Here is a 14,777-nt window from a genome sequence, read left to right as displayed (position 1 = left end):
CACGAGCCTGCAGCCTCATAGGTAATCAATGAAGCAGAAGTGGCAAAAATCTAGACATGCGTGTGTTTGTCACTCGTGGGTCAGAGGTCACTCATAGAAAATCTGGTAGACTTTAAAGTTGAATCAGCAGAAGCAGCTTCCTTCCTCTCGCGGCCCTGCTGCCCGCAACGGCCGCTGAGATCCGCTGTGACCGGAGGTTCAGGCTCCGCATGCAGGTCACTGCTGACATCTGCTGGTTGCACTTACACGCGCAGGTGCACGGGCCTATTCATGTGCATTGCTCCACAATTAATTTAGCAGCACGCGGCCTTGTTGATGTGATTATGTTTGTATTATTTTTCAGAGCAACTTCTGTAGATTATGTGAGGAAACTTCGATGACCGATGATCACTTTGCTGTAGCACAATGACTTAATCTGTGTGAAATAACTACACTAATGATAACAAATATATTAAATAAAACTTCTTAAATGTGAAGATTTCCATTTAATGCGCACAGTTGATGCTTTGTTCCATAGAAAGTGTAACAGGGGACACATCGAGAGCAACGTCTGCACAAAAAAGAGGAGGAACACAACAGGTTGATACATATTTGATAGATGCAGCATCCTTATGTCCTCAGATCTACAAGGTTTTATCTCTGCATATTCCTTTGTGCCGTTTACTTTTGCATGCAAGGACATATTTTATTGGAGAGTTTGTGTGCTGCCAATGGGTGAACAGAAAAAATCCAACCAGTAATATGATCACAGACTTCTGAGCAAACCCTCCAAATATCAGAGAGGTGGATCGAAACTGAAGGCAAGATAACTTAGAATAGTAATTTTCTTAAAGGGTGATTATGGATGCAGTTGATAATGTTAGTTTGTTGATGGGTTAATCTCCCTACTGTAATTTAACTGATTAAAAGTATACTTCAGATTTGAAAAGTTGACGACTTGCAAGAGACCAATTTTTTAAAAAAGAAAAGGAATGGTAAAAATTGATGCAGCAGAGGCAGAGAAACACACACTACACTATATAAATACACTTCCCACAATACAATTTGAAAGCATCTTTCATTAGACTTTTTCTGCATCTCTGCATCAGAGATAACCCTGATGACATCATCCGGGGGCATTTCCCCTCTTTGCTCTGTTGTACAGGTTTTCCTGCGCAGTCGTCTGTTTTTGTTGTTCTTCCTCTCTCAGGCCAACAGGAGGCACTGCCACCAGTCACCAAGTGTTGTATTCTCTCATATAAAAAACAGCAAGGCAGGATGTATTTTATTCAAAACTTTATTAGATTTCATGTTTCTATAATAAAGAGATCAAGAGCTGATATGCACAGATGAGAGGTTGAAAATGGAGACATCATTTGAGGGCGAGCCAGAGCATTATAGCTGTATATCTGTGTGCAGAGGGCAGCGGTGGAGTATGACTTAGTGAGTCTATACGCTCTGCAGGGTCTCATCAAGTACAGGGGCTCCAGTCCACTCCATGCTGCTCTCTGGATGTTCCCCATTCACCCTGCATCCCATCATCACAACGGCCTGATCCAGGACATGTTGCTCACAGTAACCCATGATTTGCATAGAGCTGCTTGTCATTGTAAGGCCCTCACTGACACTATCTCAACATTTCCCGAAAGCTTGGTTTCTGCTGATTCGGTGTGACAGTAATTCGAACAAATCACTTTCTTAACCAAAACCCACCCGTCAACAGTTAAATTCAATTATTGCAATGAAATTATTCAGTTGTATGATCCTGCAAAACACAGTCGTCATGTTTCCACAGTCGCAGCCCAAAAGTTAAGACCTGATTTCTTGACAACACAGCTGGCTCGAGGTTGGAGTTTCTCTTTTAAGGCAAACAAGAATATGGTAAACACACATGTGACAAATGTATATTACCCATAATATTTCTTGCACCTTGTGTACCTGTGGTATCGTTCTCAAAGATCCCATGCAATGGCATGATGAAGCAATTTTGAGCAATTTTGCCTTTCTGTCAGTTTTATCAATCATTTTGTCATCACTAATAGCCCATTGGTCTTGCTTAAAGGAACGGTACGACATGCTGGGAAATACATTTATTTGCTTTCTTGAGTTAGATGAGTTAGAGGGTGAGCTTAGCTCAGCAAAAACACTGGTTGTAGGGGGAAACAGCTAAGCTGGCTCTATCCAAAAATAAAAAAATCTGCCTACCAACACCTCCATAGCTCACTAATTAACAAGTTATATATTTTTCGTTCAATTCCTGCAATGTTTTCATCAATGCACAGTTGTCATTCAACCAGGGGAGACTCCAGGATGCTCTGAAAAACTTAAAGGTGCAATGTGTAAGAACTGGCCACCTGTCGATGGTCCCTGCAGACAAACAGGGGGCAGCATATCACCAGAGTAACCACTAACTGCTGCTCACTATGCTCTTTACTGTAACTATATTTGGCTGTATAGTCATAACTGCTGTTAGCTAGTTAGCTCAGTTAGCCGTCTGACACGATGTCTTTGACATAAGGTCAGATCTGTTATGCTTCACATTGATGATGTTCATGTTTTTGAATGTTTTAAACTAACATTCATGCCTTATCTTACACATTGTACCTTTCATAAAACCACAACTTTAGAATTTTGCACAAATTTAATTTTACAAATGTTAACTAATGAGATATAATGTTTTAATTGGTGATCTTTAGAGGTGCTGGTGATCAGATTTTGTTTCTTCTGGACAGAACCGGGATAGCCAGTCTTTATGCTAAGCTAAGCTAACAAGCTAGTGGCTGTAGCTTAAAATTAACAGATAGTGGTGTCAATCTTCTCATCTAACTCTTCACAAGAAAGCAAATACGCATATTTTTTAAAAAAAAGACAAGATATTCCTTTAAGATTGATTCCTCAGAACCTCATGGTGTTTAGATACATCACATCAAGTAACCACAGATATCATTTCATGAGACCTTGAAGAATCTGAACACCCGGCTACTTCCTCATGTGTGCTGTTAGGTTTCTTCTCGTCTCACTTGGATGACCAATGTGACAAACCGACACTGATTACACATACACAAAAATATACATCTTTTTAAAGTGCCCAACACACCCCCTTTTATAATATTGCTTCAAGCCAGTGACTAACGACTGGTGTCACTTTAATGTGGAGGCACATTATTATTAACGTAACAGTAGGTTTCAGAGCCACCAGACATTCACACTTCACAGCACTGCACAGTACGCTCATTCAACACCTGTTGCGACTCGGGAGGTACGTTAATATCTGACCTGACACAGTGTTTACCCACACATCTGCCCCACTCCCCAGAGGTATTTCTTTTTGAAGCCAGACATTCAGCGTCTTGAGTGTGAAACAGATGTATATTGTAAATGCAGGTGAAACTGTATTTCACTGTTTGAGTTTGATGCACGTACATTCATCTCCTAATGTGACGCTCCAGTGAAATCATCCCTGTTTGGCACAGTCAGTGGGCTACACTGAGAGCATCACTTATCTTATTTCCTGCTTGAACAGAGATTATATTTGAACTACAGCCCCCCTACTCACGCCTAGTACGCCTGCTATCTGAGGCCTGACCCCAGGATCACTGAAGCAATGAATCTATGGGTCATTTACTGTATGCATGGGCAGGACCACCAGGCTTATCTTTTTCACCGCAGCGCAGAGCACAGAGTGAAACACTGACTGGATGAATGTTGTCAGTGTTGAGGAAAAAAACGAGCCATTTCCATGAAGAGGCACATACTAAGCACAGGGGATATAGTCTGATCCAGGCATACAGTATCCAGGGCCACATCGCCAAATAGTGCTTAGCCTTAGCCAGGGTTAGCACGATGAAATTAGCATGGCATAAAATGGGATTTACAGTTGACCTCAGAGCTGGCGCTACCGGTGTTAGTATATTGGAACATGTTTTTCCAAAAAGTAAGTATTCTATTTTTGTTTTCTAGCATTGTGTCTAAAATCTGGCCCATGTTGCACATGCTTAAAATGCATTGGTTATTTGTCTTAAAAGCAGCATCCTCAGAGGGTCATTCATTTTCTAGGGGGGTGGTGGGGGGATGGTTTCAGGGGATTGTCTATCGTTTCAGCTCAGAAGCTTGTTGCACTATTACTGTTTGCTGAGTTTTATAAACTGTTTTGCAATACATAGCTGTCCTCGCTGCAGAGGAGCACAGAAGCACTAACAGGCACCTGTGTTTGATGTCAAGCAAAGAGAAGGTACAGGATGAAGAGCTGGGCTGAATCCTTCGGTACCACTCAGCACGACTGAAATCACCCTTTGTTTTACTACACTTGTTTGAATAAATCAGACAACATAGTCTTGGTGTTTTGTGGAAAGCAGGTACAAATTGATCAGTCGATTTGTGCAATAGAACTTGTTGAATATCATCTGCTTTCAAAATCAAAATTAAATTTAGATGAAGCTGACTGTATTATCAAAGGACCTCTGTGGATTTGGTGTAAGTTAAAGATTCAGCCCAGCTGTAACTACATTGTATTATTCCCTGTTTCAAGCACTTAAATAAAAAAGGGTTTTTGTTCTGACTTCAGATGAAAAACAGTCAAAGTTTTAAATTTTGGTATGCTCTGGCTGTGGCCACAGACATTATTGATATATCATTGCTACAACGCACTTCAAATGGTACGCAACTGTGCAAAATGGTACACAACTTAACCCTTACATACACAGTTTAATAACGTGCACTCACAAATTCACACAGACATCCCCATAATTTAATAAAATGTGCACACAATTTGGTTTTAATCTAATGACTTCAAATGGAAAACATCTACCAGAGACACTTAGCTTGTGACCATAAACAAGCATGTTTTCAGTTAGCTTACGCTCACTGCACAGCACACATGACTATTTCCAGACGAGCTAAGCAGCCGCCTGTATTTGCACAGCATTTCAAATTGGCTCTTTCTTAAAATGCATTACTGTACCTTTTTGAGGGCTCCATGGTGTATTCAAAGCAATAATGGCGAAAGTAGAAACACGAAACCATAGAAAACCAGGTTGAAGGACAGGTTAACACTCAGTTTACTTGCTCAGAAAGATGTATCAGATGATGACTTTGCCAGTGGGAATGATGAGAACGAAAACATATCCATTGTGTTTTTATTGTACGGCGACTGCTAAAAAACTGGGAACAGACCAGTTCAATTAAACCTCATAGGCTCCAGACTATTTCTCTTTTAGCTGAGAGTGTTTGTGCCTTCTTCCATCACTGCTGTTGCTGGAGCAGCGCGTTTGTTTTTCTTCCACTGTCTGTAATGAATTGTCAGTCCCAAAGTCTAAGCAGAGACAACTCGGGAGCAATGTTTCCATTAAGACAGTGTTTGTGTTGATTTGTTGGACTTGATGTATGCTCTGTGTGCCATTAGGCCACATTGCATGTAGTAAAAGTGTATGCCTGTTTGACTTGTCAAGTGTTTAACTCTTATCAGAGCTTGTGTTTTTCCTGGTTATGTGTTGATCAATGTGGGTAAAGAAGGTAGATATATAAGAAATCAGGTAGGAAGAGGGATGTAAGTATATAAAATTAAGACATTAATCCCAAATAACTGAAATGTCTCTGGTAGGTATAATTATACTTTAGATATAAATGATTCATTTGTGTGCACATTTTAAATAACTTTGCGTGTACTCATGATCGCACAGTCTTTAGTTGTATATCACCTGCACAGTTACTATTCCATGCACATGGTGGCATTGTATGCACATGTGTGTATTCCCCTTTGAAGGCCACAGCCAGAGTTTTTAGGATCCCAACTTGAACATAATGAATTTGCATGTGCACAAACGCATGTGCACATACCAAGACGTATATGCAAAGAAGGTGTATAAACATGAGTACTCGTATGGTTGGATATACATGCGCTTTCTCATTTCTTTTTTGGTGTTGGTTTTGAATCAGCTTTGGATCCTGAGAGGCCATTTTCTGTGTTGTCGATCCCTGATGAAGTTACAAGGCACTCCTTACTGCAGTGGGGTTGAAGGGAAAAAAGAGGGAAGAGAAAGAAAGTCAGAACTGTACATATGCAGCAGCTCCAAGAAACATTTTGAACTTGCTTCATTTAAAATCTATCCAGGTGGTTGTGAAAACTCACTTTTTCTCCTCAAGCTTGGCAAGAACAAAGAGAGTGAAGTTCTTGAGCAACATGAAGCCCATTATCAAAGCGATGGCTCCACCCACGGCTGAGGCTATTATGGTGGCCAGCGTGTTGTCCACCACCCTCACTGCAGACATGGACAAAAGACCAGACTGACCATGATGGGAAAAATCTACAAATAAGCAGTTTGAGAGGTTCCAGAAAATTGACATTTATATATCATGTGATAGTTCGGCTGTCCTTTGTGGGGTTACAGTGCTTTCTAATCGAGACAAGTTGTAGTGTGGTCCCAGCTACAGCCTTCTCCTATAGGCCCGACACACCACATCATCAATAAATACACAAAGAATAATGGAGGAGCTCATCTCTTGCAACATTTGGTCCTTTCAGACTTTAAAGCTAGGCTGGCACTCGCCCGAAGAAGAAATTGTGTTGTCTCGTGCCAGTTTTGAGGAGAAACTAATTTAGGTTTAATGTGCAAGCAAGACATGACACTCTTCCTTCTTGTTAAAACAGCAGTGAAAACCATCTAAAGTGATCAGAACAAGAAATGTATGATTATAAATACTTAATTTAGTTGGAAAGTAGGATTATCAGCACTTCTGGATTGGGTTTGTTTGTGTGTGTGCGTGCGTGCATGCATGCGTGTGTGTGTGTGTGCGTGCATGTGTGTGTGTGTGACAAAACCTGACTTATTAGAAAACTAGCTTAATAAATACACACAACACACAACAAATAATGTGAAATAAATGTGATTTTATCTTTTGCTGTCACCTCGGGATTTATTTCCTTCTGCAGGATTATTTCCTTCTATATTTTTTTCTTGTGCAGGGTTAATTTGTTTCTGAGCAGACTTAATATTTCTGTAAATATAAACTGTTCTCGTATATGTGGCCTGATTTATTTTAGCTTCAACATATAAATGGATGCATGGTCTAGTTTATTTTCACTTCAATATGCACATTATGGGGGCATGAAGTAAGCCCCAATGAGCTGTTCCACATTTATGATTGGCCAATACACAGTATGTCAGGGCATATAGTTAAGCTAGTGATATCTATAGGGATGTGCTGTCAGAATGGCAAGTTTTCCACACAGTTGGGCTCATTTTAGTTGCTGAAAGGTACAGAAAAATTATTGAGCAGGCAGATGAATAACCTGCAGGTTTAGGATCATTTGGGCATGTTTTTTATAGAAAATATGTCTACTGTGCGTATAACCAGTAGGTGATTTGAGGTCATAAAAATGACCAACTCAACATCTGTAACCAAGCAACCAATTAGGAATAGTAATTTGAAGGCCTTTGACCACTCACATTCGTCCACCACGATGAGTCTGAAGATGGCGCTGTGGTTCTTGCCCTTCTCTTTGGGGTTGCGTCCAAAACAAGTGTACTGGCCTCCATCCTCGAAGGTGATGTTCCACAGCAGGATGGAGATGTTGTTGCCATGGTTTTTCCCCACAAACTCCACCCGGTCTCGATATATACTCACCTGTGGCACCACCCCCTCTGACGGTATCACAGACTCACACACCTGATAGGACCAACACACTGTCAATCATCCAAAATGACAGCTCGCAAGTTACCCAACTCTGAACGTGAACATTTCTCTCAGACAGACTTACCTTCTGCATGGTGCCGTTGTCATTGAATTGCCAGTTGAAGTAGAGGTTCTTGATGCCGATACAGCTGGAATATATGCAAGGCAACATTACTGTGCTGCCATTCACTGCCTCCAGAAAGGGGATCTTCCCTACAGACATCTCAAGGCCCTGAGCAGACCACATACCTGAGGAGGAAGAGGTATAGAAAACGCAACAAGAATTAGCTTTAGAGTGCTGCAGTGTGAACACAAAGTCAGTCTCTTTAAATAGATAGTTGAACATTCTGGGAAATACGCTTATTTGTTTTCTTGCTGAGAGTTATATGGGACAATCGAGACCACTCTCACATCTGTCCATTGAATATACATCTACAGCCAGCAGCATAGCTCAGCTTATTTTAGCTAAGGTTATCTTAGCATGACGACAAGAAACAGCTTGTCTTCTCTGCAGGATGTGCTACATAAGCCATTCACGGTGCCACGCACAATATCTGCACTTTGTGTACAACCTCCTTGTCCTTGATTTGTGGTCACATCACAAAATAATCCTGCTCTGCTCATCCAGTGAATGACTGAGGAGAAGTTTGTGGACAGTGACAATAAATCAGCCTCATGTGCGCCAAAATGCTTAAAACATCTCTTTAGTGTGGCGCACAATGCATATGATGTCCAGGTCTGTGCTATTACTGTTATGCATGATTAATTTGATTGAATAACCTGGTTATTCAAATCCTTTAGACGATTTTGATATTTTTAAGTAAACGTACACGGCAAACATACTCACTTATATATGAAATGTGACTACTTCTTGGGCATACACATGAGATTATTTATTTTATTTAACTTTCTACCATTTAAGTTGAATATTCATGATTTTAATAGCACATCATTGCATATGTACATGACATGTCTGTTATTGGCACTTGACTAGTCAAACCTCGGTGACATGACAAAGTCCCTGCTGTGACATTACTGTAAATAAGAGAGGATGAAATCTGGTGTGCCCCTTGTAACTGTACACCAGGGACCACAGTCTGACAGCATCAGGAAGTCGTAGTGATTAAATCTGACTCACTCCGGTCAAAGCAGACGGTTCAGGTTAACTGGCATGTCTTTTTATTCATTGTTTGCCCTTTCCCTCTTTCCTCATTCATTCTAGACATAGCAGGCTCTCCACCTTCCTGTTTAGCAGCTCAGTTTTATGATCAGGCATGTGTCAAGGTCAGAGGCAGCAAAGAGGCACAGTTTTTGTTTGAGCAGGTCAACGACAGACGTCACCGTAGGTCTGTTCTCTCCCTCTTTCACACAGTTACAGCAGTGTGTGCTTAATGCTTCCATCTAGTGTGTGAGGCGTTAACTACATGCTCAGGAGGCGCTGTGCAGAACTAGTACACAGGTGCAGAGGTTATAGATAGAAAAACCCACCGACACACCTGGATATGATCCATGGTTGCAGCTTAACATTTTCTGCACCATCTCTAACATTCCTGTGTTTTCTGCCCTCTGTTTCGTGCACACTGTGCTATGCTTCGGTCATAACGTGGTCAAGGTCAACTGCTGACAAGCACCACTGCAGCAAATAGGAACAACATTGGCAAGAACAGCAGAAACGGCTTCACATGGCAAAAGGAGGGCACACTGTATGTGGGAATGTTATTGATTCATTCTCATCTCACTCCTGCTCTCTGGCAAACTCCCACCCTTCAATCTTTTCCTCAGCTGGTCCAATGCAGCACAGTGAGCTTGCAAAAACAGTAATAGAAACAGTGACGAGAGAGCAACAGCATCACCCCTCCTGTCTCATTTGCATTGTTTTGTGTCACTCAGGCTATTCAAACAACCATTTTACAGCATTTTTGTAATATTCTATTATCATTCCTTCAATCTACCACTATGTGTTCCTCTGTGTGCCCTTTACCTTCCATGAGACCACCCAGTTTTAATTACTGCAGTTGCTAAAGCTGCTCACAAGAGACCAAGGACAAAATGAGTAGAATTACATGATAATGTATTTCTTCTATCAACAACCTTGACCTCCTTGTTTTGTCTCTGAGAAACATCACTCGCCCTTAAATCAGACACCTACTGCCCATCACCTCTTTTCCTGCATTTCTTACTGAGGTTTCCAATTAAAGTTTTGTTTTACAGGTAAAGGCTTGGTGCTTCAGATAAAAGTAGAACAGTGATGCTCCAGTTTTTAGCCTATATGTGTCAACTTCAGAACAATAGTTAATTTGATGAATACACAAATATATTCTCTCCACATCATTTCTTAAAAAATTGGAATATTTCCAAGTAACAAAAAAATACTTTTTGAGGCTGATGCTGAACTGAATATAACAATATACCGTATTGACCACCTATCTTTTTTTTAAACACATAATATAAATAATATTGATACTGGTCAATGCTCTCTGGTGGATAAACTATGTTAAGCTGAAACTGTCTCTGACCTACCTACTGGTATTTCTGCTCTGCACTTTCTTATCAGCTGCCATTTACACCAACACAGATATATCTGCAATAAGCTAATATTGGCTGATACATACATACTGATACATTACATTTGTCTGTGCTATTAAAACCGTGATTTTTACATTATAGGTTAAGACAGGATGAGAATCAATCTCATCTGAGAGGAGATTTTACAGTGCACGAGGACTGCTCCAGGTTTGAATGGGCAGGATGTGGAAAAACAACGCAAGATGTCTCTTAATGTGGAACAAAATTCACTTAAGAAATTGGCTTTCCTACAACTGTCCAGTCAGTACTTTGAGCATGAACAGTAGAATGTTGGAAGCCAAAATGCAGAGATGTTAGATAACTACAGTCCTGTCACAACTGTTTTGACACATATAAACCTCCTTTAGTGCACTCACACTCACAATCTCCCTGTTTTCCATATCAAGCCTTAATAATTCGATACGTCCAGTCTGATTTCCCATCATTGTAAATGTTTACACGAACTAACCAGCCTGTTCACTGCTTATCAAGTGCAATATACAATGAGGTACCTTCTTAACCACCTCACTGTGCATTATACAATATGATGGTTTATCTACAATGTAATGATGATTCAGATGCTCTGCAACTGCTGTAGCATCTTTATATCCACTGCCGATTAAGTCTACCATGTGTTTTTGTTATTGAGCCAAAATGTTTCTCGTTCGTTCTAAATAAAGACAACACCTGTGAGAGAAAACCAGATGTTCTTATTCTGAAAAAAAGCACACATTAAAGTGTTTACCTGGCAGCACAATTCCACTGACGAGTCAGTTCATGTGTACAAATGGGAGAGAGAGAGGAGTCATGAATATTTAAATTTATTGAGAATAATCAATGTGATTAACTTTGTCTACTGGGAATGTCTGAAGGTACTTTAAGAGTTCCTACACATCATGTCGCAGACCATGGTCTCATGCAGGTTTAGCCTTGCTGCACTGATGCTCCACACCCATAGGTAGGTTTAGAAAATCCCAAGAAGTACATACTGTAAGTAATGAGTGTAGGAACAATACATACATATACCAACAGGTGTATCTTACTTAAAATTGGCTGATTAATAATTGGCTAATAACCTCATGCTCTCAGTGTTTGTAATTTTGTGTGTTTTTTAAGCTCTCTTGTTGCTTCTGCTTTATTTTTACTGTTTTTGGTTTTATTTTTCGCAGTTTTTACTCTTGTGAAGCACTTTGTGACCTTGTTCTGTTAAAGGTGCTTTGATAAAATAAACTATGCTTATTTACTTACTATTGCAGGATAAATGCAGGGTGGAAACCTTCTGTCACCTGTGAGTAAAATTTGAATGTAATGGAGCGTTTTTTCATTCATTGGAGATGTCTGTTTGGGTGTCTCATGCACACAGAATCCAATATCCACATGTGATACTCTACATCCAAAAAAACATGAGAGGCTGTCACACCCCCACCTCTGGCTGTGACTTCACTTGAGGCAACAGTGTCACATCTGGATATCCATTCTCAGTGTACAGCCACTGCAAAAGTACTCATTCTAAATATCTTGAAGGTTTACTGGACACTGGTCTGAGTGACGCTGCTGCTCTATTACTGCAGATACACATCTTGTCCAGCACAATATGCTGTGAATGGCAGGGCCACGTCTGGAGTGCCTATAGTCTGACACAGCTTTTATATCACAAGGGCAACTTTATTCTGCTCACATTTCCATTTGTGGACATACAATCCCAATCCAATCCCAATATATGGATCACAGATAACACCGAGCTGTTTGTTTGCAGCACCCTTCTTAACTCCATCTGCTTTAGTCTTGTCCTCTCTGTGTCTCCGGGCAGAACCAGCAGCACATTTTGCTCATGGGATGAAACACGCAACCTCCAGAAAAACAAAAAGTAACTACGTATCGTGAGCAAACCAGTCAGTTCACCAAAGCAAAAACCTTTTTCAGAAGCTAGGTTCCGACACAATAAACACAACCGCAGCAAACATGTATGCAGGTCAGAAGCAGATGAAGGTCAATGTCAGAAAACACAGCATCGTTGCTCTGTATAACAAGCAAAACACAAGCTGATAGAGGCACAAGTTTTTAGTACTCAATAAGGAGTGAGAAAACACACAAACATGAAGTTTTCATAGAAAAAGGGATGAGGAGGAATGATGCACATTAACTGGGGATAATGACGGTGGACCACATAAAGGGAGGTGACGCAAAGTGAAAGATAGACATTACCAAGCAGTATAGAGAATACCAGGCCGACGGCTGTGCGAGGAGGGCCCAGCCTCGGGGGTTCAACCCCAACCCACTGGACCTCCATGGCAGCCAGATGTGTTCCAAAACAAATACTGCAGAATCCAGCCCGGGCTCAGGATAGCTCGTAGAATCTCCTTTAGCACAACTTGGTCTCTCTGTTATACTGGATTAAATCTGGAAGCTGCTGTCTGAGTGTCTGGACCCCAAATGAGGCACGTCCTAATGTTGCACCTACAGTAGTCCCAGGGGTGGTGAGCCTGCCTGCCAGCCCCCACAGCACTCGTGTGGAAGAGGCTGTAGGTTAGACAGAAGGCAGAGGAGGAGGGCAAAGAAAAACAGACAGAAGAGGGACAAAGGAAAAAGTTCTTTAATTGAAATTTTAAAATAAGGACATTGAGTCACTGTAAAGCACAGGCAGTACAGTAAAAAGTTACATTTCTGTGCAGATGCAGCCTACGTTTGCATGTTTTCTGCATGCATATGTCCACATACGTACACTGTATCCCTGCCTGAATGTAAAAAATCACAAACATGATGTGATGTTAAGTTTTTGTCATGCCTACCTGCTCCCTGCAGCTGGTGTTCACTCACAGGCCGGCAGGCTGCCTGCACAGCTGAGTCAGTGTGGACAGGACGGCGGCGGAGCGGCAAACGCTCACTGCGCACAGTCAGGGTTCACTCAAGGAGATTCCGCCAGCCAGCACTTTCACTGCAGAGACAGCCACATTGCAGCGGCAGCCAGGAGGAGAGACAATTAGAGAGGAGAGGGGGAGACAAACGGAAAGGCAGACAGAGACGTAGAGAGACAGACGGACAGGAGGGGAAGCCGCTGCGCTCATTCCTCCTCCCCAGTGAAGCTGACTCTTCTCCCTGCCCGTCCCTCCGGCTACCTCACAACTTTTCCCTGTCCTCTCCGTTGGCTGCATGCCACCTCTCTCTCTCTCCCCTCATCGCTCTGTCTCCCCTCCCTCACTTGCCCCCGCATCCCTCTTATTCTCTCTCTCTCCTCCATCACCCCCATTCACTCCTCCTCCTCCTCCTCTCTCTGCTTCCCTCACCCTCCTCCCCATCTCCTGACTCGGGGCGTGTATGCAGACTCAGGCACTTTTGTCAGAGTGTTTGTGAAGATCAGAGAAAAGTTCTGCAGTGCAGGTTGAGGAGGAGGTTGTGTAATGCAGCCCCAGGGCCGGGCCAGATGCACAGTCCCATAAATTAAAAAAAATGCTCCATTCATAAATAGACATGTCCTGTCACTGATAACGTCACCTTTAAGGTATCACAACTCAGCATCACAGAATTACAAGTGGGAGGGGAAAGCAGTGCAGTAGTTATTCCACTATTCCAATTCAAAATGTCTGATTTCTCTTAACTGCAATGTGACTTCGCTTTGCTTTCCCCTTCTACTTATTATCTGTTTCCTCTCACTCTGCACTTATGCTTCCCCACATTGACAGAGGTCTGATTTTCTATGACTCGCCTCTCCTCTCCTCTGTCCTCCTGTCAGGACTCATATTTCCCTGGCTCAGGATAATCAGCGTCCACAGCCACCGGTGACGGGTGCATGCGTGTCCCATTCAACATCCAGAAGGTCAAACTATCTTGTATATCATGAGGCGTTCATTGCTCTGTTGGGATCATGTGATGCAGCTGCAAGTGCATTGTAAATGAGGCTGCGTGTGCAGTCATTTTTCACAACAGGACAGCTCCTTTCCCATAACTATTCCCATAGCTGACCAATATCATGTGTCTGCACTATTTACTGCAAGACACCACAGAGGAAGCACTTAGTAGATTTGATTAGTCAATTTTAGATCCGATTAACATTGCATTCATACACTTATGACTATATTCCTGTCAAACCCTGTACAGTAATAACGGCTTATTGTTATCAGTTCATTAGAAAAGAAAGTGGGGGTTAGTAAGAGGTTAATTAGAGTTTCATACTGGAGCAAAGGAGAATTGTGGGTGCTAACGAGGATGCAACTGCGACAGACCGAAGCCATCTGAGCTGAGGCAGAGGACAAGGGGACCTCACCTTACGCTTGTTTTTCTCTGCTTACAGAACTGCCATTTCCTTTACAGGAGAAGAAGGTAAGGTGAAGTTTGCAACTCTGAAGGGCTGTAACTGAAATTTACATTGGCAGTTTAAACAAAAAGACAGATGAAAGTGTCTGCCACATAAGCGTTGACTGTACTTTACTTACTTTGCAAGTGCTTAACACTGTGATCTATTATTCATTGAGCAGGATGTTATGTACATATGCAGACTGATACAGGATGGCATCTTGCAAAGTGCCTTGCATGTGTCATATTGTGTGTCAGCAATTGTACCTGTA

The 14,777-nt window shown here is 41.8% G+C and overlaps 1 protein-coding gene across 1 annotated transcript; it reads right to left on the bottom strand.

The window, feature by feature from the left end:
- Positions 1 to 5,881: 5,881 nt before the first annotated feature.
- On the bottom strand, positions 5,882 to 12,505 carry scn4bb (sodium channel, voltage-gated, type IV, beta b). Its single transcript, XM_041952964.1, has 5 exons — positions 12,421 to 12,505; positions 7,736 to 7,899; positions 7,425 to 7,644; positions 6,107 to 6,236; positions 5,882 to 5,978 (listed from the first exon to the last, which is right to left on the bottom strand). The coding sequence occupies exons 1-5, from the start codon at positions 12,503 to 12,505 to the stop codon at positions 5,882 to 5,884; spliced, it is 696 nt and encodes a 231-aa protein (XP_041808898.1).
- Positions 12,506 to 14,777: the final 2,272 nt, after the last annotated feature.

Source organism: Chelmon rostratus, chromosome 14, assembly GCF_017976325.1.
Source record: "Chelmon rostratus isolate fCheRos1 chromosome 14, fCheRos1.pri, whole genome shotgun sequence".
Lineage (NCBI taxonomy): Eukaryota > Metazoa > Chordata > Actinopteri > Chaetodontiformes > Chaetodontidae > Chelmon > Chelmon rostratus.
This window is presented reverse-complemented; position numbering and strand designations above follow the sequence as displayed.